Genomic DNA, 27,972 nt, shown 5'->3' on the forward strand with positions numbered 1-27,972 from the left:
ATTTTATGTTTTAAGTATATTTTATGTTAAGTTATGTTCATTAATGGGAAATTTACTTTATAGGAAATCGAAAATATGTCACCCATTTTTTTAGGGTGGGGGAGGTATGGTGTTAGGTGGGGGGGGGGGTAGCTTTGAACAGTAATTTAAGTAGCAGACGACACTCGTGTCGTCACATGCTATGTCACATGACATCCACCAGTGGGAAGCTTGTTGACACCATAGAGATATACATCTCTATGGTTGACACTAGTCTGAAGGCACAGACCCTGATTGGAACTTTGATCAATAAGTGTGCCTCCACGCAAAGACTAGCACATACAAAACTTGCTGTTCCAATGTTCATGAGCGAGAGAGCCTTCAGTACACAAGGCATGAGTAGGCTGCACATTCAGACCCTTAACTCGAGTGAAGGGTTTGCCCAGCAGACTAGGTTGACACCGACATACGCAACGCCCGGATAACCTGACCCAAGCAACACTCACGCACTTTACCCTCGTTGGGGACAGACGTGTGAATGCGTGTGCAAGATAACAGCTTCGAGACAAGTGTTTGTCTATTGGAGACCTTGGTGTTCAACAGATCCTGCAGTGGATTTTATACGTATGTGAGCAATACATTTTATCATGTTTATCTATATCTATTCTGTTTATAAGATATTTCCGTTTTTATTGAACAGCTAGAGTGCATGGTATACCGTTTCAATAACTTAGACAAATATATGAGTGAAAATATACGATATATGTTTATTACCGCAAGATCTGTTTCAATAATACCATTCCCCATTTTCTTATCTTTCTATTTTCGAGTGTTATGGCTGTTCTCTCCAATATTGTCTTCCTGTTGGTCAAACTCAGAACAGTTATTATCGCGGGACTTGGCGCTCTGTTAACAGCAGTACTTGCCACTGGATTACGAGGTAGGTTTCACTTTTCTCATGACAAACACGATAATATCGTCCGCATTGATAATGGTGAATTCGTCTGTAATGGTAATCGTAACTTCTTATGCAATAGGAATGGCAAAATAGTTAAGTAATGGTAATAGAGAATTCATAAGTTATGGAACATTTTTCGGAAGAAAGGGCAATGGAAAACACGAAAGTAATACGGTGGGAAATTCGTGAGGTATACTATGGAAAATGTTAAGTCATGGTATTGGAAAATTCGTAAGTAATGGTGATGGAAAGCTCAATTGTGATGGAAACTTCGTAAAGGTAATCACCCAGTAATTGTTTAAAGACTATAAAACTATTTTAGTTAAAGATAGTGGCCGGGGTAGTTCCCTGGCGGAATAAGAATAAAGTTGTTTTACCCACATACTAAAATATCTTAAATTATAGAAGAGAAAAAAGATGGAAACAAATCATCAGGGACCCAAGAATATATTATGATAGAGTAGAGGGGAACATGGATATGTAGATAGATCACCATCTTTTAATATCATCGTACTTTCGACAGGGGACTGGTTACTTCTTTACGTCCAAATCAAGGGACTTTGGCAGGGGGATTCGACATGGAGACCGATCTCCACTCAACACACGTCCTTCGACGTCGACAACTCAACTGATCATGATTTCGGAAGCCATGGGAAATACCTAAAGGTTCGTGGTCTTTTATTGGAAATGTGACAATTTTTCTCACCATATAAATTAATGCTTCCTGATGTCATTTCTATATTATATAGAAATTACAAAAAAATAGTGAATTTCGCTGAGAATATTACTCTGAACCAAACAGATAAAAGGATTTTAGTAGCTATAACAGGGGCCGCGGAACGGTTTTCAAAGTGGGGGGGGGGGGGGGGCTGACCATGCTAAAAATCACAATAATATGGTCATTTTTACGTTTTTGTACACGGTTTTGGAAAAAAGTGGGGGGGCTGACCATGCTAAAAATCACAATCATATGGTCATTTTTACGTTTTTGTACACGCTTTTGGAAAAAAGTGGGGGGGGGGGGGGGGCTGAAGCCCCCCAGCCCCCCCCCCCCGGTTCCGCGGCCCCTGTAAAAGATTGGCGAGCATTTCATAAAACGAATATTGAGTAATTTTTCATTATTTTGTTACAAGCTACGGAATCCTTGCATCTGATTGGCTGAGAGCTAAATCGTCAGCGAATTTCATTGACTATTTTCTTTCATGAAATGCTCCCCCGGTGGACTAATGAAATGCTGTCCATTATGGTACTTTTTAAAGTGCGTTTCAGAAAACAAGGTAATTCAAACGTAGGGGCCGATATTAAAAAAACCCATTCAATTCTCATTTATTCTGCTTGGATTCTGCTTGGATATGTCCTTCCACGCTGCCGGCATTTTGTGCAAAGCCAAAGGAGAGGATATGTGGAAGGTGTTGGTGAATGAGACTTTTACCTTTCAGTCATCATTTCAGAGGAATGCCTTCCTGGATAACTATTCATTCCAAAAATTACTTTGAAAAGCATTTTATTCTGTCAAGCGCACATTTTGCCCACTTTACCACGCTGGAAAAGTAGTATCTGCTGCACCCCTGCTGTCTTCAATATCGGTTAATTCAGTCATGCGTGACACAAAATAATGGTACAAATAGGGTATCAATCGAAAGCTGAGGAGTTCCTGTCTCATATCCATGCAGAGTAATTTCACAAAATCAAATATGATTCCAATATCAGCCCCTCTAGGTTTGGATTACTTTTTTTTCTGAAACGCACTGTATAGTGCGAATATAGTAAGTTTCCTCAGTTGCTTTGAAATTAAATTAATTCTCTACAGACGTTTCAAAATGACACCTTTTCTTATAGGGAAAGAACTTAATAATTACACATTGATTACTTTGTCAGAGCTTTCTCCTGAAGTCGTTCAATAACCAAAGCCAAGAAATTATACGTTATGATTCATCTTGTCAACTCCTATACATGTATAAGGGCATCAACCGACCCCTCAGCCACAATAGCTACCAACACGTTTCTTTTTTTGTGAACTGAAAATTTAAAACCATGATCACTCGTATTTGGATTGTAAGGTGTCTTTACATTTGTTTTTCCTAGGGCTTAGGATTTTACCTCCTTCAATCTTTTACTGGGGCTTTCCTCATCTTTTATGGAGTTGGTGGATACTTGAAATGGTACTACTACATACAACGCCGTGAGAGGGCAGCAGACTGGAAATGCCAACCGGATCGGTTTTTAAAACCGGAAGATGACCGGTTGGAATTTTGGTTAGGATCTCTGAACATGGCAATCGGGTCTCTTTTATCGGGTAAGCAAGTTTCAAGGTAATCCTGTGTTTCCTTTTGGCGAATTTCCTTCAATCGACTAAACAGCAGGAAAAGAGGGTCAAGAGGTTTGCCTACAGATTGCCACTGACATTTATGCCAATGCTTTGAAATAGGCCTTTAGTAATTTCAATCAAAAATCAATTTTAATTAAAAATAAATCCGCGCCAATCAGAAGCAATGATTTTCGTAGATTTTGAGAGTCGTCAGTGAAAAGCAGCTTGTATTAATATGACTTCCGAAACAATCAATGACCTTGCTATTACCGGCTATTTTGTTTCTATTTTCATCCCTCAAAGGCATCCTAGTGACGTACATTATGAATGGAGGGGAAACAAAACTCTATTACAGCATCAAAGACTACGGGTGGGGCTACTTCATTGCCTCCATCCCAATCACCTACCTCTACAACGAAGCATCTTTTTACTATTCTCATCGTTTGATGCATTTCCCAGTCTTTTACCGTCGATATCACAAGCTTCATCATCGTTTCAAGGCTCCAACCCCCTGGTCAGCCGCTGCCATGCATCCATATGAATTCATCATCTTCCAAGTTTTCCTCGAGATACCGATCGTACTGGTTCCATTACATGCAGGTAGGCTACATCCATTCGATTACGCTATTATGTCGTTCATGCATTAGCCAATCAGAGAACGCCATAATGCGATCAAGAATTGATGCCTTGATCTGATTGGCAAATTGTTTCCAGTTAACTCTACGTTCTCTGTGGTCCTATTGCAAATATGTATACCTCACAAAAATATCCGTCAGTAAGTCTATTTTTCCACCTTGCGAACCGCGAACAGTAATTATAGAAATTGTCGCGAACCATCAGACATTATGACTATGCCAGATAGATTACTGATGTCATAAATATATTGTCCAAAAACTCACAACAATTACAACTTTTCAGGGATAGATGCCAAGTCGGGTAAAGTCGCTGCTCCCGTGCAAAGCTTCGAGGAATCACGTAGATTAAAAATAGAATTATCTTCCAAACAAGAATATTGCTGCTGAAATAAGTTCTTGCGAAGCCTGGCCTAAAGTTTGAAAGAGCAGAATGAACAGAAATTCACCGTGGGTATTTTCAGACGGATTCTTGACTCGCCCACGGTTTCCAAATATTAAGCCTTAAAGCCCCCTCACACCTAACCGAATTGCCTGAAATATCCCTTGCAATGGCTGGTGAAAGGCACTTTTAAAAAATCGTTTTCAATGGTAACTGATAGTAAATCATATTTACCCTTCGTGTTTGGGTTCGTAAACCTTTTGAACTAACTCTGCAATTATTCAAATTCGCGCGGAAATTTTGAACATGTTTAAATTTTCCCGACGAATTGAAAAATCGTTGGTCATCTGTTTGAATTCGCATCTCGTATTTAGTCTGCGGTAATCGTTCGTTTATCGTTCGTGTGTTATTGTCGCGCATAGTCCCTCATCGTGCTTTTGCCAAAGTGGACCGATCTCGAAAGAACCCTGTTCTTAAGGCCCCCATCTCACTAGGAAGGCGATCGTGGCGACCATGGCGATCTGTGTAAATCCCGCAAATCGTAGCAGAATCTTCCTCGAATTCTATTTTTAGCCTGCGAGACGATTGCACTGCAACTTCTATGCGACCGACCTGCGCTGAAGGCGATGGTAATACGCTGAAAGTACGACGATGCCACTTTCTTGCGACGATTCGAGGCAGATGTGATGCGCTGCTTCTGCGATCAAAGCGATCGTACAACGAGGCTCATACGCTAATTAGGACCTCGGTACGGTGGTGCTACGAATGAAGCGATTATGTTACGTTCATGATGGGCTCTTGAAACGATTTCAAGCAATCGGCATACTAATCGCGGCACATGACACATTTTTCAGTCGATTGCCAACCTCCGACCAACATGGATGTCCAGAATTTGGTTGGACTTATACATCTTGGCATTCTAAAAACACATCAGTTAAAAGTTGAATGCGAGGACAGGAGAAGGAGGAGGCCAAAAAGATACAGGGTCCGATCCTGGCTGTCACCTAAGTCATAATATACAATATTTTTATAATTTCATTCAAAAGATGTCGATGCTGAGCCTAATAATTAATATGAGGGATGCATCCAGAATTTCATAAAAGAGCATAAAAATCTTTGATATTCTGTTTATTTTTTTCCACAAAGTTTGTCACTCAAAAATATTTGTTAAATTCCTTTCAAATTTGCTGACAAGAAGTAGTCTACTGATGTGAGAGCACTCATAAAAAGGGAGGGGGAGGGGGGCACAATGCCAGAATCTCCCTAAAGATTGCCTTTCCCAATCAATACATTAGTGATCGAATCATTAACAAAATTTGATGTTGTCTTCTGTTACTGTGGTTAGAATTCAATTTATTTTCAAAACATAATCAATTTATTTATTTCTGCAGAGGTAACCCATTTCGTCATCAAGACATGTGAGCGTCTTTTTTCTCTTTCCAGCTGGCTCAGCAGTAAGATTTTCATCCTCCTCCTGTACCCCCTCCTCTTCCTCCTCTACCTCCTCCTCCTCTACCACCACCATAACCCCTTTTGTTCTTCCCCTTCGACCGCCGGCCTAAGAGGGGTAGCTTGGGCAGCTTTCCCTTTTCTGGTCCTTTTTCTGGGAGGTATGTTTGAAAACGCCGTGGTATCGCCTCGTAATCTGTTGCAAATATGATAATCCGCCACCATCGGCACGGCGTTTTATAGCAGCGCGGACGGTTGTTGCGCAATCGCTGCCCAGTCATCAGCGGCGCAGCAAAAGCGCAACGCGAACGCCTGTAGCGGGCTGAGAACGTGTGCCACATGGGCCACATGTCACCCAAAGAAGGAAGCGTCGTGGTGGAAGCTGTGTGAAGCGTGTCGAGCGCAAGGCAGTCGCCTTGTAAACGGAAGCAGCGTAGCAGAATTGTCTTGGAAACGGGCCTGAAAACCACGGGCGATCGGTGCCGCTTTTAATGCGCTTATACTACGCTTTATGCGTTGGGGCTCCGTTACAGCTACGAATATGTCGTTTGTAATACGCTCATGACTCGATTGTGATGCGCTTTAGCACCTCCGCGATCTCGCTACGTAAGTTTTGAACATGTTCAAAATTTTGTGGCGACCATAAAGATGGTGGCGATCCTTGCCGCTTCAGAAAAGATCAAGGTACGACGGAGAAGATTGAAAAGATCAAGGCACGATCAAGCTACGTTATACCACGCTTTGTCGATTTTTGACGATCGCAGTGGAATCGCCATCTAGTGAGATGGGGGTATTACGAAGCAGCACGATGACACAAACGTACAAGAACGCCCGATCTATTCCCTCGTCTTCGTTTCTAATCGCATGCCATATCAAACCGTTGCTCACTGATTGTTTGTATTATTTGAGTTATATCAACCCTTCGCTCGCCTTCGGCTGCAATTTACTCAAAGAGGTGAACCGAAAAATCGATATCCTTCGCATGTCATATTTATTCTTCGCTTACCGTTCGTTGATAAAATTTGACAATACAATAGTAGTTACTGATCGCATGATTTGACGGAAATTTTATTTGAATTCCTTGAATTCGCGTGCATTTCGTGCATTTTTCCCATTCGTCTCCCTTCGTCCGCCTACATTCGGTCAGGTGTGAGGGGGCTTTAAAGTAAAAATAAGAAAATCCTTGCTGAGGATGAAAAGTTTGCGAATGCAGAAATGGGGGTCCGTTTCACAAAGACTTACAACAATTTGAAACAAATTGAAACTTTCATGGAAACCTTGATTGTGATTGGCTGCTGAGGCATGTTACCATCGTTGTTACTCTTCATGAAACGGGCTTTTATTCTGCATGTAGCTGAAATGTGCAAGCATGAATATGATAACTTTCTCGGAGAGGTGGGGGATCGCCAATCAGGGCCCACTTATTTTAATTGTTTTTTCTCTCTAATAATCCCTCTTACCGATAACAAAATTCAGAGAAAATAAAATTTGGTGCAACGGCGAATGCCCTGGCCTGTACTGGTTCATGGGTGATGGGAAGAATAATGAAATACAAGTTCCCGCAACAATTTTTGCAAAACAGCATCCAATTTATAAATTTCACAATTTCTTGGTTACACCATCAAGCTAAAATTCATTTAGTTATTGCTGATTGTGCATTACTTGAGCACATTTCTTGTAATAAATAATAGAATTATGTCACAGGACTTCAGTGTAAAATAGCTTCTGCGCTGATTTTTTTTTTTGGTTTTGTATATGGTGTATAAATATCCTTTTGAATGTTTTTTGTATTTTCCAAAGGAGTTTTTCTGTTCTGGTTGATCTACGGATATTACTACGGCATCCTATCACACTCTGGGATTGATCTGCATTCAATGCTACCATGGCAACCAAGCACAATGTTCCACGACGATCACCATAAGTAATTCAGATTTTTTCCCTAAAATACCATTTGCATGTTCTCCGTTTTCGACTCAGAATTACAAGCCTATCATAAGACTAGTCTGTCCAGCTGCAAACATTTTCTTTAAGACGATGAGCTATGACAAAGGACCGGGATGGTATAATGTAGGGCACTGAGACTCGGGGACGAACCTATAATTTTTCAACAACCGAAACATGAGTGCACAAAGTGGGGGCAAATGGAGGGTATATATATATATATATATATATATATATATATATATATATATATAAAATATTGTAGAGGGACACCTAGGTCATGAACCCTCAGCGAAAACGTTATCATTCAAAGGTGAAAAATGATGACACCACTGGGTAATCCGCAACCCCACAAGCAGACGCGGATACGGGTTAGACACAACAGTTTTGGGAGGCCGGGTATTGTTCAAAAAACAATATTGACCCGGAAATGGTATAATCCCGTTCACGGTTCGCTCATGATCATATTTCTTAAATGTCCTTTGCGATTATGATGAGCAATAACATTATCAAAGGAAGATGTTGCGTTAGCTATGCCGGCAAAGCATTCCAATTCTAAGAACGAAAGGTAACCAGAATAGTACGTCAGTGGTACAGTTTGGAAATCTGTTTTTTATTGTCTGCTTTTGGCACATTTTGACTATTGTTTGGGCATTTGTCAAATATCAGTGATTATGAAGATTTTGTTACTCTTCAGCTTGGATGTGATGAATGAATATTTTAAAAAGGAATACATGAATGATCATCAAATCACAATGACTATGTCAGTGAATTTGCAAACCACGTCCATGGTTAGCTCACCTTTACTGCTCGTGCGTAGTTTACAACTGTGAAGAGGCTTATTATGTCAAATCCGGCTGGATCCGCTTCAGCCTACAAGGCCCTATGCTATGAGAAGGCAGGCCTACTGCGCGTACTGCAGTATTACCGCAGTAATGTGCACTTCTACCGCGGTAATACGTGCACATTTACTGCGGTAATATGTACACATTTACTGCGGGAATAGTGCAGTACTCGCCATACCCATGATGAGTGATATGGGATGGAAGCTTTGCAAAGTATACCACGTATACCAATGGAGATGATGGAAATCAAGTAAACTTATTATTTTCCTGATACAAAGTCATTTCTTTATCAATTTCAAAGATGTCCAAATGCATTAGGATTTGTAAAAAAATAACAATTTCAAATCCCTCCCAATTAATGCACAATTTTCACATTGATCAATAATATTGATAAACATGTAGGCCAGTTATTCAGGGCGGCCACTCTAATTTGAGTGCTCTAAGGAGTCATTGAATAATATTATTTTTAATATTTATGTACATATAGGATTGTATCATGCATTATTTGTTTTATTTCTTTAATTATTACAGGTACTTCCATTGTAATTTTGGCGTGAATACGATGCTCTTCGATAAGCTTCATGGGACGATCAGGAAAGACGACAGATTTTACTCAGAAACAACCTTCGGAGGGAAGGGCGCCCCCATCAAACGAACTCCAGTTACAGGATTCAAGGATCTAAATAAAGACAAGTAGCTACACAGTGACGGACATCACTAGCGAAAACCACGTGGGATAGAGCACACACATCCCCGTAACACTTTTGTCACTGTTACGATACTGCAACAAATAACAATGAAAATTTAGTTTTAAATTTGATTTCCTTTTTTGTTTATTACAGGAAATACATGTTAATCAATCAACAAAGTTAAAACAAAATATCTTACATCTCTTGAAGTGCTGATTATAATCCAAAGTTATGATCCAGATAAAATCCAAGTTGGCTGGCGAAAATTGCTTAAAGTTCACAATGATGGCGATGATGAAACTGATGTTGAAGTACAATACAAGAGTCACTGTAACGAGTTGAAATGTCCGTGAAGACGATGTTGATGATGATTAACAGTCAATTTCAGCAATCCATAGGTTGAAAAGCGTTCATTAAAACAGGTTGTTGATCTCGATGAGAACTGAGAATTCCTCTCAAAATAACTGTAAACAGTCAGCTTATATACAAATTATTCACTATTCTGGAAGCTTCTAGTATTGTCTACAAAAAGAACATTCTCCTTCTTTCTGGAGCAATCAAATTCTAGAAGACTCTTGAATGACCTCAGTGAAATTAACAATTGTAAACATAGCTAATCCTATTGTTCATTTCCTCTACCACTGGGAATCTTATTGTGTAGCAATCTCTATTCAGAAATAACAGAGTACTAAAAGATTACTCATGTCTAACAAAGCTTTACTGAGACATTCTGGAATATTCTTAATCATTCCATGCTATGAATATCCTGAAAGAGGAAATAACTAAATAAATGAATGTAATTGCTCTTACACTTCTTCTTATATATATAACATCAACATTAAGGCAACTATTAAAAACACAACCTTTTTTATATAAAAATATTTTTTTTACAACATGAATGATCGTCAAATAGAGAAAGAGAGAGGGAGAGAGAGAGGGGGGGGGGGGCGGGGGGGGGGGAGCTAAAGAAAGAATAAGGAACACCCTTGCACAATTTTCTCGGTGAACCGCACCGGCAGTAAAGTAATCACTGATCTTAATAGTGTCTGATCGTGTACAGATTAGTGCTTGAAATATTAGTATAAACTATTTGCAAATATCTTTTAAAGGTAAAGTCCAACACGTTGATTTTAATTCAATAGAGAAACATCAAAATGATCAGAACATTTAAAATGCCATCAATTTAGAATTTGAAAAATGATTATTATGATGGTAATGATTCTCATTAATTAATAAATATTGCTTTATATGTTTTAGAGTACAGAAGAAGGATTGGTATGTTCAGGAAATGTGGGTATCAAATCCAAATTGAAATTTTCAAACGAAAAATAATAAACGAAAATGAGAGAGCAGGGAGACATACATTTTTTTAAACTTCACATTTATTGATCGAAATTTAATAATTCAACGCAATATACATTTTAATATATTATAAGATCTGATTATAAAAGAAATTCATTATAATTCTTTGACATCACTGTCACACCAAAGGAATTAATCCCAGTATCGATCCTCAACAATCGCGTTATTTCGACTGACGGAGAATCGGTCGGTGTGAAATCGGCTTAGTTGATGTGACTGCGAAATAAAGATATATTCAACTTGACACGTTTTAGATACATACAACACAGAAGATTGTGGATACAAAATATAGTTTCATAGAAGTGAGCGTGTATCACAAAAATCGAACAAATTTAAGTGAAATTATTTCATTATCGTGCAAGAAATGTTGATACATGAATAGGGACAAATATGTGGACAGGGTAAATGGTATTGTTCCCGCGACCAGTGTGATCGGGTCCAACAAGATAGGCGGTTCCACTTTGAAGTGTGATGTACTGTTTATATCACGAAATTCAAACCAAAGAGTCGTGGGGAAATAAACTTTTAAAAGCATTTCATTAATGATTGTATATTTCTATATTCGTAGATTTTTGTATCTAGACATGCTAAAGGAACTGTTTCTAGGCTACCGCCATGAGCGTCTTCAGACGGTGTGAGCTTTTAACACCATTATTCTTCCTCTTCTTGATATTATTATAAATTAGTGCTTTCGCAATGTGTTACAATACTCTTCCAAACCAATAGTCAATTACGTGAAATTATCAACGACGGTAGAACGATATGTAGAAGTGAAAACAATAATGAGATTTGTCATATCCTACGTGAATTACATTAACTGTAATCAAGTGAGAACGCACTTCTTTTTTACTCGTGACCAAAACAAGTAAATGCATATCAGAGTCGTGAATATACTGCTTCAATATACACTCTTAAAATAGTTGGGCAAAAAAAAATGCCCAACTCTTAACAAACCCTGGGCAGCATACTTTCCACCCAACTATTGGTTAAAATCTGACCAAATTGGGTAATAAAAACTAACAAGTGGAGCGCCTCTGGAGGTCTCACCTGCATCACGTGATTCAATATAGCAGCAGTGTTGACTTTGAAAACTATAATAATTGCCCAGAATATATATTTTTACCAACATACATTACCCAAGACAGTGGACAGTATGTTGCCCAACATTTTAAGTGTGTACTAGTAGCTCAGCGAATAAGGTATATACCATAATTACAATATAAGGCGTCACTAATGTTGAATCATTTCAATTCTAATGCCGTTTCAGTAACTCAAGATTTTTTGGTCAGCAAAATGCCCGCAGTAAAATAGTCCGCACCACACAATAAAAATGCTTTTAGTGACTATAGCAGAGCCGTTCTACTTTTGCGATCACTCATTCAAAAACTCGGGCACATAAGGGAAAACGTTCGTGTTTACTGAACACGCCATAGAAAGAGCTGATAAGGGCAACACCTAAATAATCGGGCCCGGAGTGGGCTATTTTAGCCCTCGCCATTCATTCAAAATTTTACAGCTTAGCGAGTGAGTTAGTGAGTTTTTGAAATCAAGTTGATATAAAATAAGGTCAATTATCGGTTGAATATTACCCAAAGTCTTTCCTACTTTTAATAAATAATCACAAGAAGTGTCGGAGGCGGATCCAGGATATTTTGAAATAAGGGGACTGAGATTTCTTTAAAACTACCTGAAAAAAAGATTCCTTAATAAATAACGGTGTTGATCCTCCAAAACCTAAAAGAAAAGTAGTTTAATCATTTACCAAAATGGAGTAACTTTTAATATCAACGGGAGGAACGATGTCATTTTTCGGCCGGAGGAAGGAGGGGGGCACTTGAATCTTCCCCTGAGACTTGCCAGTCTCTATTAAAAAAATATTAAATATTCATTAATGAGTTATAGATATAAAAATGGAGACGTTTTATATGCCATCTGTTCCAGATTTAAGTAAGAATGTAAAATATTTTTTTTGTTTTCATACAGACTGAATGTTATTGATCTATGACTGCATGGGTATAGACATGAAGAAATTGATTCGCCATTTGGGTTCATCACATTTTGCCAAAACCAGTTTGTTTTAATGACAATAATGTTAATGGCAAGTTCCAATTAACCATTATTGAATTACCTAATAAGTTTGATTCAACAAACTCCGGCAAATCTCGATAGATGAACGGATAATTACGAAAGCTTTTTATATGCCATTGACCTGACGAGATATTTCATCTTGCCAAGTCAATTTTTCAAAACGTAGTATTTCAACATGGCAAGATACGCTATCTCACCAAGTCGATATATAATAATTTGTATATCAACATGTCGAGATACGTGGTGGACGTATCTTTCCGTGTCAACTATATAATTAATTGTTAGTAGTTCCACTTGGCAATTAAAGTGATTGGTTAACATTGGTTTGACTTTTAAAAAATCTGAGCTAGAAGGTCACACTTGTCACCTGTGTCTGTGATATGTTACAAAAATGAAGCCCAGAAAAAATTGCGTTCGAAAATAATTATTTAGTGCTTCAAAAATTGAAATATAAAGTGACCGAAAACACCATCTTAATTTCATCCCATACACTTATGTGTACTATTTAGGCGTCTATAAGACACCTATTTACAAAATCGGGTTTTGCCTTGTAGTTTTAGCTTTTCATTCTCAATAATGGTTGTTTTCAGGGTTTATTAGTTCTAATACATGCACTTGTACACATGTTTCATCTTGGTTTGATAATTTTTTAAATCGGCTGCTCACAAAGTTAAACAATACCTTTAAGCTAAGTATCACCTGATCACGCCAAGTTGGTATACAACTGATTCGGGCCGATTTGACAAAATAACCTCTCTTGCCTTCTCGTCACCTCGTCACGTCGTTAAGCTTCCTTGAATAATGGCCCACATCATCAATTAAAAAAATATGGAAAACAGGGTAGACCAAATTTCCGTTAGACCAATAATTGATCGCTATTTAAAGAAATAAGTGGGGATAATTAGACAGGGTTATGAATGATAAAAAACAAATGGCGATGAGACAAAATCGATTTAGTAACCAAAGTAACCAGAAAGTCTAATCGGCAATTTCTCCACCTTTTCTCTCGATTCGTCTAATGACCATTTGGCCTACCACGTCAGATAGATGGACATAGCATTCCAATGCAGTCAATGTGGAATGCAGTGGTAAAGGAGCATAGATAGCTGAATAAGCTTCAGGGTTTAAGGCCAATTTCAAAACGCCATGAAACGTGGATCGACGCGGTTTTACCACGGGACGTAACGGTCTTACCGACGCTACCGCGGAAAGACGCGGCAGTACCGCTACCCACATCCATTCTTTACCCCCAAACCGACTGTAGTACCGCCATGTCACTTCTTAATCCCGTTAATGTGATAACTCCTTTTTACATCAAACCGCCTTTGTGATTGCTACGCGATTTTTAGGGGTCGAGCAGGGCCCAGGAAATAACAGTCTTTGGCGGAGTACGGTTGAATCACCGAGTTATTGGACTACCTCTTTAGATTCATGTGGTTTAAGCTTCTGCTTCTGCAATAAGTCGACATCATTGTCATTCTCTTCTGTTCCTAGTATGAGTTGTAGACCATCTTGATCGACTGGTACTCGCACACGCTTGTGCCAAGCCCTTTATGGTGATGAACATGAGGTTTCAATGACACGTTAACATCCGAACGAACACGGAACATGCGACGAAGTCGGTCTCGAGGCTGCGTTGGCGCCCAAGAGAATGGCAGGATGGGGCGGCGCCATCTTGTATGACGTCATCAGACCAGCAGCTTCCGCCATGGCGTTGGAGTACTCCTTGGCGCGCATGCGCAGAGCAGCTAGACTGAGTGTGCGTTTTTCGTGCTCTCTCAAGATGGCTGATGATGAGTCGAGGGGGCCTCTGAGAGAGGGAACGTTGAATCCTCCGTAGCTTCCTCCTGATGTGGGCACCGGCTCTGACAGAACAACATCGGAGAAGTTATTAAGTTTTCTCTAAAACACACACAAAAACAAACAATTTCTCGAAATATACGGCTCTAACAAACAAAAATTGGATTTGAATATATTATGCTGATTTTACCATTGATTCGGTATAAGTTTTGTCATAAAAGAATAGTAATGTATATGCTGAAAATGTGAATGCATTACCTTTGAATTCCCTAGTTTAGATAAAACTTTATGACGTTCTTTGTGAAATAAGATTCTTATCAATCTAAATTCATTTCTTAAAGGACAAGTACACCCCAACAAAGAGTTGATTTAAAATTCAACAGGTATAACACGGAAAATGTCATCAAAATCGGATGTAGCATAAGAAAGTTATGACATTGTTAATTTTCACTTATATTTCACGCAACAGTTATATGCACAACCTGGTCAGTATGTAAATGAGGGGATTGATGACATCACCCACTCAATATTTATTTTGTATTATAAATATTATATAGAATATGAAATATTCTTGTCTTCCCCTCATTGTCATGTGAAACAAATTCCTCCCTGAAAATGAACAAATACCATTGTTTTAACATATTACGTTTAAGTCAAATTGTTCCTTATTGTCAGAACTGTAAAAATTGAAATATTGTATAATTCAAACAATAAAAATAATGTGAGGGGTCCCATCAACTCTTTCATTTGCATGTGAATGAGTTGTCCAAATTACCGTTTTATGAAAATTTTATAGCGAACATTTGAAATGTCATAACTTTTATTATTTTAAATCCAATTTTGATGCAAATATATCCAACGTTGTGCATGTTTGATTTTTCCTTATTGATTCAAATTATTATTTACCGTGGGGTGGACTTGACCTTTAAAGGACAAGTCCACCCCAAGAGAAAGTTGATTGGAATAAAAAGAGACAAATCCAACAAGCATAACACTGAAAATTTCATCAAAATAGGATGTAAAAAAAGAGAGGAAAACTAGATGACGAACGGAATGTAAGCATTGTTGTGTTGATTAGATTGATAGTGATATAATTTCGATGGTGATGATGATTATGATGATGATGACTGTGGATGGCAATAATCATGATGATAGTTTATTATGATTAAGATTTGCGATTTGAGATACATGTATATACATATATTCATGTTATTGACGAAAATAACGATATGGTCCTATTGGTGATGAAAACTTTGGAAGGATAATAATTTTGTTCAACGTCATCAGATGATAGTAGTTGTTTGGGGTTGATGACGATACTAATAATAAATAATGTTAATATTCAAACTTTCAATCTTTCTATTGATGTGGAAATTTCTTTTTTTATCGTCTCGTTATGTCTACTTTAATGTGATAATACATATCTGCTGTAATAAGACGTCGATGATGATGATGATGATGACGGTGATGATGTTGATGATGATGCTGTTGACGATGATAATAGCGACGAGGGCAATAAGATGTTGTCGATGATATGAATGAGAATTATAAAGCTACAGTGATTTAAAAATAAAATTAACAAAAATATTTAACATATTCTGGTACCTTTTCTGGCTGAGGCGAATGACATGAGTTGCGAGGCGTATGAGGGCGAGATAAGAGACGGGAACCGTGCCGAAGAGCCGTGTCCTCTCAGGCTGTTAAAAATACATAAAAAAGGTCGAAATTATTTCTGGATTGTGCATATTTTGAATTCAATTCATACAATATCCAAAAGATATCAAAGGTTTCGTCTGCGAGTACACCCAGGTGCAAGAGCGACGCAATCTACAGGAGAATTGCTTTGATCGAAGAGACATGAAAGGGGGGGGGGGTGATAAATTGAGCCCCAACATCATTAAAAGCTTGGTGTGAACAAGTCCTCTTCGAAAAGGGAAAATTTACCCAATTATCAATTATGAAAGAGGGAGAAGGTGCAATGTATGCCCCCATCTCTTTTGTGGGATTATCTAATTAAAAAAAGGGAAACATCCGTTGTCTCTGTTCAAGAGGGGAAGTTCAGCTGACAATAAGTCGGTTACAATACAAGCAGAAAAATAAAATAGTGGAGTTATAAATTTGGTAAGGTGTTGATATTGTGACGTCACACGAGCAGCTCCTTCAAATACCCTGTGTTATATATAAAAAAAAAGTGATTTTATAAAAAGAAACTGAATTGATATTATTTGTAGTGGTGGATGCATCATTTGCAACATTATTTCTCTTAAGAAGGCATATGAATCCATTTTCCATAAAAAAAAGATGAAATTTATGGAATTTGTATTGAATGATAATATGGGAGAGCTACTCGCAAAATCATGACGTAACAAATTCAAAATTTTAAACAATCATAACTTTCTTATTCTTTGAAAGATTTTCATCAAACCTTCAATACTTTTCCTCTATTTTCTGGATTTGAAAAACCATCAGGGTGATTTTCGCTATCCTTATTTCACGGAATCATGGAATATCCAGTCAGAACTCACCCTTCGTATGGTTGTGAAGCAAGTAGCAAGCGAGCAGCACCTCCCGGATGATAAAACGGGTTCAACATTGTGCTTGCGGATGGGTTTGCAAAAGTAGGAGGCATCAAACGACCACTCGATGGCGCTCTATCCAAGCTGTGCAACGGGGGTCCATCATCGTTTTGTGAATCTGACTTCTCTCCCTATCCGGAAAAAAATAAGATAAACGCATTAAAACCAAAAATACCGTATCTAGTGAAACAAACAATTGACTTTATTAAAAATGATTTGATACAATTAATAGAAATTACGATAAGAATAACTCATTATCTCCAATAATATCATTGAACATTTTCTATTTAGGTAAAAACGACTGACTGACAAGTATGTTAAAAACTACTAGCAATCAAGATATTATTTGAAACAATAATGACCATCGTTACAAATATTTCGATTTCTGTAGCAATTCAGCTGCATAATTCATTTTTGTAATACCTTGCTCTTATTAATGAGGATGGTGCTTTCAAAATAAGAAAAGAAGGAAAACATTTTATCTGAAACACAGTCTACCGCATAAATTTTATGTGGAGCTATCCTAGTTGAGTCATAATGTACGCAAATAAGTGTATGAGCAGGTAGTTTTAAAAGGGTAAACAACTATAAACTACGTTATCTTACTAAGTAACCATCTAACAAGCAAACTTGATAACTAATCTACACTAACTGATTAAATGGCAAAAATCTTTCACTTACATCAACTGTCATTTTATCTCTTCGTGTTTCTTCAGAGGGTACCCCAGGGCTCATGTTTAGTTCCTCTCTTGATTGTCCAACAGCGCCCTCACTCGACGATAATCTGTCTTCGTTTTCTGGGCTTGACGTTGACGATGGTCCTCTTTCTTGTTTAGTCCTCTCTGCTTTTCGCCATTTCGCTCGTCTGTTCTGAAACCATACCTTTAATGATAAGAAAAAAAAAAACCAAGATAAACCATTGAAAAACAGTAAACGTAGACACGTTGGTCAATCTGAACAAAATATGTTTTCTTTTCTTCGGTTCTTCTTATATTTTTTTTGAAAAATTGAGTATCTGTAGTAGTCAATCCTTGAAATGTATCACTATGTATATCCCTCAAAATGACCACTATTTAAACCCTAGATTGAGGAGACTCACCTCCCCCCTGCAGAATAGTCTATGTGTATGATAGACAGGCTTAGGGCCTTTTCACACGTGAATCTTGAATCATCATTGTAATAATGATTGCTATTGTAATCGTGGCTGTGATTAGCGTTCGTGATTCTAATCATTTTCTTGTTTGGTTTCACACGTGCTAAATATTCGTCATTAGCCTTATTTTTTACTGGAATCATTTAAATTACGATTTTTTTATCGTGTGAAAGGTCGGTAAGTTATTAAAGGTCAAGTCCACCCCAGGAAAATGCTGACTTGAATAGATAGAGAAAAATCAAACCAGCATAGTGCTGAAAATTTCATCAAAATCGGATGTAAAATAAGAAAGTTATGACATTTCAAAGTTTCGCTTATTTTTCACAAAAAAGTGATATGCACAACCAGGTTAGTCAGTCGATGATGTCCATCACTCACTATTTCTTTTGTTTTTATTGTTTGAATTGTACAATATTTCATTTTTCATAGATTTGACAATAAGGACCAACTTGACTGAACCATATAGTATTAAACAATGCTAATTTCACATGTTCAGGCAGGAATTAATTGTTGTATCACTTGAAAATGAGGAGAAAATTAGAATGTTTCATATTTCATATGATAAAATACAAAAGAAATAGTCATAATTTCCTCATTTGCATACCAGCCAGGGTGTGCATATAACTGTTTTGTGAAATTAAGGGAAACTTTAAAATGTCATAACTTTCTTGTTTTACATCCGATTTTGATGAAATATTCAGCGTTATGCTTGCTGGATTATTTTTCTTTTTATTCGATTCAAGTTTTTGTTGGGGTGGACTTGTCCTTTAAGAACAAAGAGGTTTATCTCGGTCCGACCACCACTGGATTACCATGTTCTTTTCAGTGATAAAACTTCAAGGTCTCGGAATTAAAAACAAAAAATTGTGAAAAGGTTAGCTTTTGGTCTTATATACCATGTATATGTTTCAAATAAAACGGAAGCCCCGTTTTTTAGTAATCTGTGGTATATTTAATGTCTTCTCTTGGATCTTCTCTTCCCAAATGCTGTTAAAATCTGTAACTTCTCGACAGCTTTCCGCCGCAATTATTCCGTGTGCCTTAACACGCAGACCGTTAATCTTCGGGCGGTGATCCCGGGGGATAACATCTTGACACGTTGCTGTGGCGAGTGTTTATGCCACTAGATACCACTCAAACCCGTATCATTGCGGTCCCAGCGGGCCCTGCGCAAATCTGTCGGCGGACCCTCTCCGGCAGATCATCCTCGTTATCTCGCACGGTTAGCTCCGTGCTTCTAATAGCTTTCCCTAAACAAGTGCGCGGTGTTCGGGACAAGTGTCATGACTCATTGTTAAATATTCATAAGCGAAAATTGTTGACTCTATGATGTACTCGAACCAGATGGAGAGTTAGATCATTGGCCTATCGATTGCCTTGATTTGCAAAATGTTATTACGCCACAATATTTGTTGGAAGACATTAGAAAAAAAAGAAGCACGGAGCTAACCGTGCGAGATAACGAGGATGATCTGCCGGAGAGCGCACCGACAGATTTGCGCAGGGCCCCCTGGGACCGCAATGACGAACAATGTGTGCGCGTTACGTTTGTAAATGTGTCCGTGCGTGTGTGCATGTGCGTATATTCGTGTGTGTTCCAAGACATTTGCTCCGACGACAATTTGCTCCGCTGTAAATTCCACAAACAAATGGAATGGCCAACTTCAACCTGGAGTTAACACTATACCCTATTCCTATTCTAAACCAAAGCCCGGAGCAATTGTCGCCGGAGCAAATGTCCTGTCACCATTACGGATTCTTTCGTGAGGGTGGATGCATGCGTGTGTGTATATTCGTGGGTGTTAATCGAACTGTCCTTATTTGAAAAAAAAAAAGCAATTCGTTTATATATTTGAATGACAGCTCTCGATCTTCTGTATAGGAGTTTGCAATGTTGTTGGCTATGATAGAAAAACCGTGTGCATTACAATAATTATGCATCGCTTAACAGAGAAGAAAACACAGACCTATGTATTTCCGATCATTATCAAAGAGTTTTAAGTTTTTGTGTGACATCGGCAAACATAAGAAGACCGGTACCCTAAGCAAACCTAATTTGGAATTTGCCTTTCAAACTTAATTTTATTAAAACATTTATTAAATTTGATATCCAAGATCTTATGAAAAGTTTTGGCGAAATAAAACGGATCTTTGTCTCAATTTTATGTATTCATAGTGAGATTATATTTTTAGTGGGATCTTTGTGCAGTTTTACCAGAGCGGAATAATACTCACTGGCTTCCATAAAATTGGTTTTATTTAGCCGACAACCTGGGGAGTGTTTCATCAACATTTTTGTCTGACAAGTTGTTGCATTTGACAAATTTCCTTGATTTGGATTGGCTGAGAAGCACTGTTACTATGGTAACTGTCGGATGAAATAAGACTTGTCGGATTAAATGCTCCCCTGGTTTTAAAACCTATGATCGTGATCAAGTTTACATTTGATGAGATATGCACAACTGCCATTAAACAAAATTGATAGCTATATGATTCGATTGTTTCTCTCTAAATGAAAAAAATGGTATGATTTACTTTTCTATATAATAATTAATAGTTGTGATGTCTTATTGAGCGCACACACCGTCCGGAGACGCTCATGACGCTAGCCCAGCAACAGTTCCTTTAGATATAAATATAAATATATATATATACAAACAACAAATATAAATGTAAGCCAAGTCAACAAAGAGATCTTAACAAATACAACCTGGTACATAATTTTAAAAAGAACAGTTTTGCATCACCCACCGGAATTCCTAGCTACATCCTGGGGGGCTGGTGCCCTCCTACTTGCTGCCGCTCCGTTCACCGACAATTTAAGGGGCAATATAATAATGTATAATATATTCTATATGTAATATATAAATACCGAAATTAATAACTTCAAAACGGTATATAAAAAGAGCAATTTATTATGTAAATGTCGTGTGCTTATAAATTGACTTATCAAAACTAATTCGCTCGAATTATGAATTGCCCACCCTCCTGCTGTATACAGAGCTAAATTGAGGCTTTATCCACAATTTGGTTTTACATATATTAGAACCCATAACGAAAAAGACTGTGAAATCAATCAGCTTCATTATCGTTGCTATTAAAATGAAAATAACCAGTGGCCTAATGAGCCAGGAATTTGGGGGGGGGGGGGGCACAGAATGGCGTATGTGGGTGAAATTTCTAATAATAATTAATACTAATAATAATAACATGCAACATTTATATAGCGCTTAATACAAATGTTTCTAAGCGCTGCATACTATTACCCCGGCTTTAGCACGGCTACCCTGATCGGGCGCAACGAGCATTCAAGGAATTCTTTCCTACCAGGTACCCATTTAATACACCTGGGTCGAGAGTGGCAAATGTAGATAAACGCCTTGCCAAAGGACCCTAGTGCTGTGGTGGGATTTGAACCCCGGAACTTGTGGTTCACAGTTCGGAGACTTATCCACTGAGCCACAACAACTCTTAAAACGTGTGAGCAACAAATCTAGCAAGCAACAATTTTTTAGCAATATTTTTTTTAAATATAAACATACGGGAAGTTAACAATTATCCACCGACTAATACTAGTGGTCGTGTGGTCCAGTGGTTAGAGCATTGGACTCATAATCGCAAGGTTGTGAGTTCGAATCCCAACTCTGCCATTGTCTCCACTTTGATAAAAAGGCCCAAGAGTGATATCTGTCGTCTATAACGTCAGCCACTATGACTGATAAACCTAGACGTAAAATGTTTCATAGGTAATTGGTTACAAACCAGCTTGGCGTTTACAGCAAAAATGCTGTCCTGCCGAGTTCCTACGGGAGTTACCACAAACAGAAACAGAATTTAAGGTTTGCGTAGATTCATTGTTTTCTCATTATAATTTCTTTGTAAAGTCCACGATAAGTGTAGTGCTGATTTTTTTCAAATGTTCTTTTTAATTGAGGATACAAACTTCCCCGACTTTATTTTGTTGTCTCCATCAATATTATATATACACGTACATTTACATGAGGTATAAATATTTGATTTTTACGCGGAGACATGATGACATAGGACTGTTTGTATGAAAGGTGAAAAAAGGCAAACGATTTTTAAATTGAATTGAATAAGAATTCAATAATACAAAACTTGTACAAAATAAAACTTATTTTAGAAATAACATGGGTCGAAAATGGTTAAAATGCATGCAGTTACAATTAGATTGCATGCACCTTTAGAACACAATTTCAGTTTTCTATCAAATACGTTGTGTTAACGATGATAACATATTTTGATTATTGAAATTTCATTGAAAGGACTATTTCAATGAGCTCCGTAGACATCTTCATTGAGAGATAAAAACAAAATTGAGAAAACTATATTTCGACTTCCGCGCCTTAAACTGATTACGTACCTCACATAACCTAATCAGTATAACCTGGATATAAATTGGACCTTTGGTTTTGCTATAAAAATTTAATTTACATTTATACTGAGATAAGGCAGGCAGACAAATTCAATTAGATGCGACCAATGCCGACACACATATTGTTGAAAAGTGGGGCAATATTGATCGAATCTTTTTTTTGCAACATGTATCGAACATGTCTTTATTGAAATTGACTCTGTTCATTTTATTGGAACGGTAAACGTCTCTCAAATAAATTCATGTATGTGTTTAATTTTACCTTGTCTGGATGAAGGAAAAAAATGTACCAAACTATTACCGGAGAAAAGAAGATGACAGTGGCACCAAGATTGGACAAATAATGTTAAAGATATCATTGTGAAGTTCAGCTGATTGCAAATTGTGAAAAATCGATTAAATCGTTGAGTAAAACACAAAATGTAAGATATAACGTTTACTGCAAAAGTTTAGAGTCCTTGCTTCCTGAACTATCTTAACAACTTATAATAGGCCTCGACTCTTATTTTTTTCCTATATACTATTATATTATTCAGTCTTAAATTCTGGAATTTGCAAATTTGATGTCGCTGAAAATAATAATGGAATGTTTATTCCGAAGTGAGTGATCTGATCAACGTACCGAGTCCAGGTCGAACGAAATTTACCATGCAAGTTGCAGGCGCCTGAATACCTTACGTTCACGTGACTCAAAGTGACTCCTAATCAAATCTGCGCCTTTCGGAAAAGCACCTTACAAAATGTGTCCAATTTGCATGGGCGAGTGACAAATCTAGCCCGCTTCCATGACAAATTAGGTGGGTGCGATAATTCGAGTGACATTTAGAAGAGCCGGGAAACGAGATCAAATATGTATCCTGCCAAATTCTTTGGTCCTTAACAATCACAGGTGGACACATTACGGGACAGGTGCGAACTTTTTTCTTTAGATTGTAGTAAAAATACAATTGAAAGCACACACCGTATGTCAAAACATACTGAACAGAAATACAGTTCTATGGTGGTGGTAAAGAAAACCCTAAAAAAGGAAAATCCTTGCGATAATACATATTGAGCCGTTATCGAATTCGAAATTGGAATTCGTGATCGTAATCTAATTCCAAAGAGAAATGGAACACCGTTCCGATGTCGACTGGTTTCATCGCTTCTCATTGCCGATACAAAATGGGTTCAATCCATAGCTAAACATTACCCTAGTATTTTTACTCCTTTAAAATTTTACTCTTTTCTGCTTTAATTCACACGACTGGGTTGGGATGTTGCGAAAAAGAGATAAATATACATGTAGATATTTTTCTTAAAAAGCACGCAATTTATGAAAGCCGTTTATGGCGCCTTTGTAATCCATTTTTTTCCTTCAAAACTGAACAGGCCCACGCTCCACTATAAACTGAATAAAATATAATAAATGAATAATAATGAAATAAATGATTTCCAGAGTAAGTTTTCCCCAGCTGCAAAGAAAGAAGAAAGTTGGCTCCATGGCATGTACGGTTTCATTTTCCGACCTACACTTCCTTTCAAAATGGCGTTCAAACCGGAAGATTTTTCGTAAAGTGCTTTGTAGTAGCGGGTTATTGTTATTGTACGAATGACCGTTAGTGGGAAAATAAGATTTCTAATGAATATCAACTTGAACAATTTGATTTTGTTTGGTTTATTTATAATATAAAAATAACAACAAAACATATTGTAACAATATTGAAAAATAAATATATAAACAATTAAAAAACAAGGATGGATTACCCCATTCAAAGCCATTGATATAATTGCTCTGTTCTTTCTAGAGGTCAAAGGGACAGTGTCCCTTAACATTTTACTCTGAACTGCCTGTTAAAAAATATGGCTAAAATTTTTAAAATTGAATCCCCCCCTACAACCCATAGTTTAGGTTCAATGAATATGTGATGAACGTAACCTTATCTATTTGGTATATTTAAGAAAGGAATTAGGGGTGAATGTGTACTATATTTCAAAGGATTCAAATCATTGTACATTTTAACCCCCCCCCCCCACAGTGGAGATGAAAATGATGAGTGAGTGTGTGTGTTTGTATATGGGTGTGTGATTGTGTAAAGTGGATGTGCGGGTGAGGGCGTGTGAGTGCAGGTGCGTATTTGCATTTTGACAGTGGTGTAGCAATTCAAACTGCTATCATCGAGCACATTATCTTCACACGCCACACAGTGACCACTCCTTTCGTCCGGCATTCTTTGTTTTCGCACGGCGGACTCGATGACGACTCACTGTTCGCAGCTGCACGCGTTCTAATAGAATAATTTGGTTTGGTTGCCCCTAACGTGATAACGCGTTCGAGTCAATTGAATTAGGCGTTCCGAGGGCAAAGAAAAATACACATCCTATATCGTCTGGTATCCCTGCTAGGTCGGCAGAACCTTGAGCAGTTTGGACTTTGGACGACGATGGGCTTTTATCAAGACCAAGCATTTTAAAGTTATAGCGGTCATTATCTTCTGCTGCAATCGTCAACTCTGCAATCTATGTCTTACGCTATTATCACACAAGTGAAACCGACCCCAAACCGACCGATGATATGCTATTTGAAATAGGACTATAAGCTTTGATCTGTTTACGAAAGGTTTCATAGGTGTGTCTGTAGCATAGGATGAAACCTTACCTGAACACAAATACAACTGTCCACGTCACCCAATTACTACATTGCCAATTTAACCCTTTGCAGTAGAAAGAGATGTACTTCTACATTATTTTTTAGGAGAAAACAAATCGCATTTTGAGTGTTTTGTTTTGTTGTTTTTAACATAAACACCTCGTCCTTGTTAGGCTTCTTCATCCAAGGCTTCTACTTTGTAAGTTTTCATTAAAAAAGTGAAACCCAACAACATCACTATTCGTCACGGAACAGAAAGATCTAGAAAACGCAAAATATTTGTAGGTATTCTCAGATCTCATCGGTAAAGATCGGCAATCATCGAAAATAAAAAAAATTGCATTAGAAAAAAAATTGTTCTCGAAGATGGTTATAATCATTACGAAAACGAGAAACTATTCTCAGATCATTAACTTCTGTAATCAACAAATATTATTCAATTACAAATGGGTGATGATAGTAGGACAAACAATTTGTATGTATTGTTTATGAAGCATAGTCCATTTAACATGCGACTGATGTGTAACGGTTGCCTTTATTATTACCCAGAGACCAATCTTTTATGAATAATTCAATTTTCAATCTTTTCCCATCACAAGCACTGATTTCCATTATTCTGTGACAGAAAAGGTGGCTAGACCATGGCAATGAAATTATTATTAATATCCGGATGTAGTTGAAAATACAAATTAAAAAAAAAGACATTGTTTAGGAAGTGTTAGCTTGTAGATAGATTTGAAGACAGGAGACTTCAATGGGAAAGATCACCATTTTCGAGGGGAAGGTAGGGTGAAAGGAATGCCATGATACTCGTAAGAATTCAGCCAGGCGTGCAATATTCCAGAATTCTATTTTGTGAACATTAGCGAAGGGAAGACAAAGAATAAAACCTCAGACGCGGTGATATTAGAAATAAATTATTAATCAGTGAAATATTACTGGATCATTTCATGGTGACTGCGAGGAATAACGTACAGTTTAGTGGATAACGACGACGAAACAGCCATGTTATTATGTTTTTCCACCACGGTTCGACCAATAATGATCTGAGATATTCGCTGTTATAATTAACCATTATAATTAGTCAGTTAGCACAGGAAACCAGAAATGCATGTACCAATGAACAGACTATAAGGGAGGCAGCACTCGGCCTTTCTGTCTGAAATTCGTTTCCTATTATGTCCATTAGATGGAAAAGAGAAAGGCCGATTAAACGATTTCGAAGAAGACGATAATTGTCAATGCGATCACCACGAAGGGAAGTCATGCGCGGCTAATGCAGATAATTTTTCAAAGTGTTTATGGAACTCAACGCCACTGAAAGAAAAATCTATTTGGGAAGCATGAGATGCGCTGAATCTTCTATCACTCCCTCTGCCTCCGTATCCCCCTCTCTTCCCCTCTCTCTCTTTCACAGAAGATGCATTGCCCCTTTGGGACGTGCCTATCTCTATCTAAACCGGTTGCAACGCACAAAGCCAATTAGCCCGCCGCGCGCTTGAGTACCGCCAAAAACGCATTTTCGCATCCATCGCCTGCTAGTATTTCAAACTATTTTGCGATTGAATATCGCTTCCCCACCCATCAAACGACTTCTCCTCCACTCGTCTTTCATTTCTCCACCTTTTCCCCCAACCTAGCAGTTGAGAGGATCTAATCTGGTTTGTAAGAAAACAATCAATGTGTATTTACTAGATCGTAAAATGCAATTATTTCGAGCGCCGGGGAATTGGCCCACACGTGGTGGTGGCGTTTCCGTGACACGGCCGCTCCGTCTCCCGTTCGCGGGCGCGGGCTTGATTTACTGGTTTCGTCGTCAGATTCGGCACGGAGGCCTTCGCGGCATTAACCGTGAACTTAACGACTTTGGAAGACCAATGCATTAACTCATCATCGCAATTACCAGCCATATGATGTGATTACGCCAGGGATAACCAGGAAAAAATACATCATTCCCCATTATCAAATTGAGAGGCTGGCCCGTGATTGCTAATGGTAAATGTGGGAAATTGGTTAATCTACTTGCCATTATTATCTAACAGAAAGTTTTTAGGCTCGGTAAACTAATTGCAGTCTATTTGCATAACGACAATTATTAGTGTCAATTCATAAAATCATGGAGCTCGAATAAGTGTGTAAACCGTTTATGCACTTTTTTTCATTTACCTCATGTACATATATACATTTTTGAGAGCTATGCTCCTTTCAAAATCTACTATTTTATTTCCACGGCATTGACTAAACCTTTTGTGATTACTTTATATATATATATATATATATATATATATATATATATATATATATATATATATATATATATATATATATATGTGTGTGTGGGTGTGTGTGTGTGTGGGGGGGGGGGGGGGTTGTGAGAGAGAGGAGGTGTGTATACACAGTAATTTTTTTCATCACCATGTCAATCATGAAAATCATCTTGTAATAGGTATGTATTTCATATTTTTACATAAATCGTAGGATTTGATTTAATGCCAGATTTTTAAATGGTATCATTACATTTATCTATTTTCACAGATATTTGCATTAAATCTATCTAATATTGTGGCTATAAAAAATAGTTTTTGTCAAAAAATTAAAATAGGAATTTTTTTCATCACCATGTCAATCATGAAAAATCATCTTGTAATAGGCATGTATATCATATTTTTACATAAGTCGTAGGATTTTATTGAATGCCAGATTTGTAAATGGTATCATTACATTTATCTATTTTCACAGATATTTGCATTAAATCTATCTAATATTGTGCCTATAAAAAATAGTT

The 27,972-nt window shown here is 37.6% G+C and overlaps 2 protein-coding genes across 3 annotated transcripts; one reads left to right on the top strand and one right to left on the bottom strand.

The window, feature by feature from the left end:
* Positions 1 to 219: 219 nt before the first annotated feature.
* Positions 220 to 9,978, top strand: LOC129281195 (uncharacterized). 2 transcript variants are annotated; one of them, XM_064113167.1, is made up of 8 exons: positions 220 to 242; positions 434 to 603; positions 810 to 919; positions 1,461 to 1,603; positions 3,023 to 3,233; positions 3,549 to 3,845; positions 7,509 to 7,629; positions 9,026 to 9,978. In XM_064113167.1, exons 2-8 carry the CDS (start codon positions 518 to 520, stop codon positions 9,189 to 9,191), a joined length of 1,134 nt encoding a protein of 377 aa, XP_063969237.1. In that variant the 5' UTR covers positions 220 to 242; positions 434 to 517; the 3' UTR covers positions 9,192 to 9,978. The 2 variants fall into 2 exon arrangements, with proteins under 2 accessions (XP_063969237.1, XP_054773112.2); XM_054917137.2 differs by lacking the exon at positions 220 to 242 and having other exon boundaries at positions 525 to 607.
* Positions 9,979 to 10,554: 576 nt separating this feature from the next.
* LOC129281629 (uncharacterized) lies at positions 10,555 to 23,495 on the bottom strand. Its single transcript, XM_064113168.1, has 5 exons — positions 23,181 to 23,495; positions 17,691 to 17,891; positions 16,959 to 17,140; positions 16,039 to 16,130; positions 10,555 to 14,498 (listed from the first exon to the last, which is right to left on the bottom strand). The coding sequence occupies exons 2-5, from the start codon at positions 17,742 to 17,744 to the stop codon at positions 14,218 to 14,220; spliced, it is 609 nt and encodes a 202-aa protein (XP_063969238.1). The 5' UTR covers positions 17,745 to 17,891; positions 23,181 to 23,495; the 3' UTR covers positions 10,555 to 14,217.
* Positions 23,496 to 27,972: the final 4,477 nt, after the last annotated feature.

This window comes from Lytechinus pictus, chromosome 18 (genome assembly GCF_037042905.1).
Source record: "Lytechinus pictus isolate F3 Inbred chromosome 18, Lp3.0, whole genome shotgun sequence".
In the NCBI taxonomy this organism is placed as follows: Eukaryota; Metazoa; Echinodermata; class Echinoidea; order Temnopleuroida; family Toxopneustidae; genus Lytechinus; species Lytechinus pictus.

Coding starts and splice junctions, on each gene's coding strand:
- LOC129281629 (XM_064113168.1), bottom strand. CDS start 17,744: ATGAGCCCTGGGGTACCCTCTGAAGAAACACGAAGAGATAAAATGACA. Junction 17,141..17,690: donor GAGATAAAATGACAGTTGAT/GTAAGTGAAAGA, acceptor TTTTCCGGATAG/GGAGAGAAGTCAGATTCACA. Junction 14,499..16,038: donor ATTCGCCTCAGCCAGAAAAG/GTACCAGAATAT, acceptor TTGTTCTGTCAG/AGCCGGTGCCCACATCAGGA.
- LOC129281195 (XM_064113167.1), top strand. CDS start 518: ATGCGTGTGCAAGATAACAGCTTCGAGACAAGTGTTTGTCTATTGGAG. Junction 3,846..7,508: donor ACTGGTTCCATTACATGCAG/GTAGGCTACATC, acceptor TATTTTCCAAAG/GAGTTTTTCTGTTCTGGTTG. Junction 7,630..9,025: donor TTCCACGACGATCACCATAA/GTAATTCAGATT, acceptor TAATTATTACAG/GTACTTCCATTGTAATTTTG.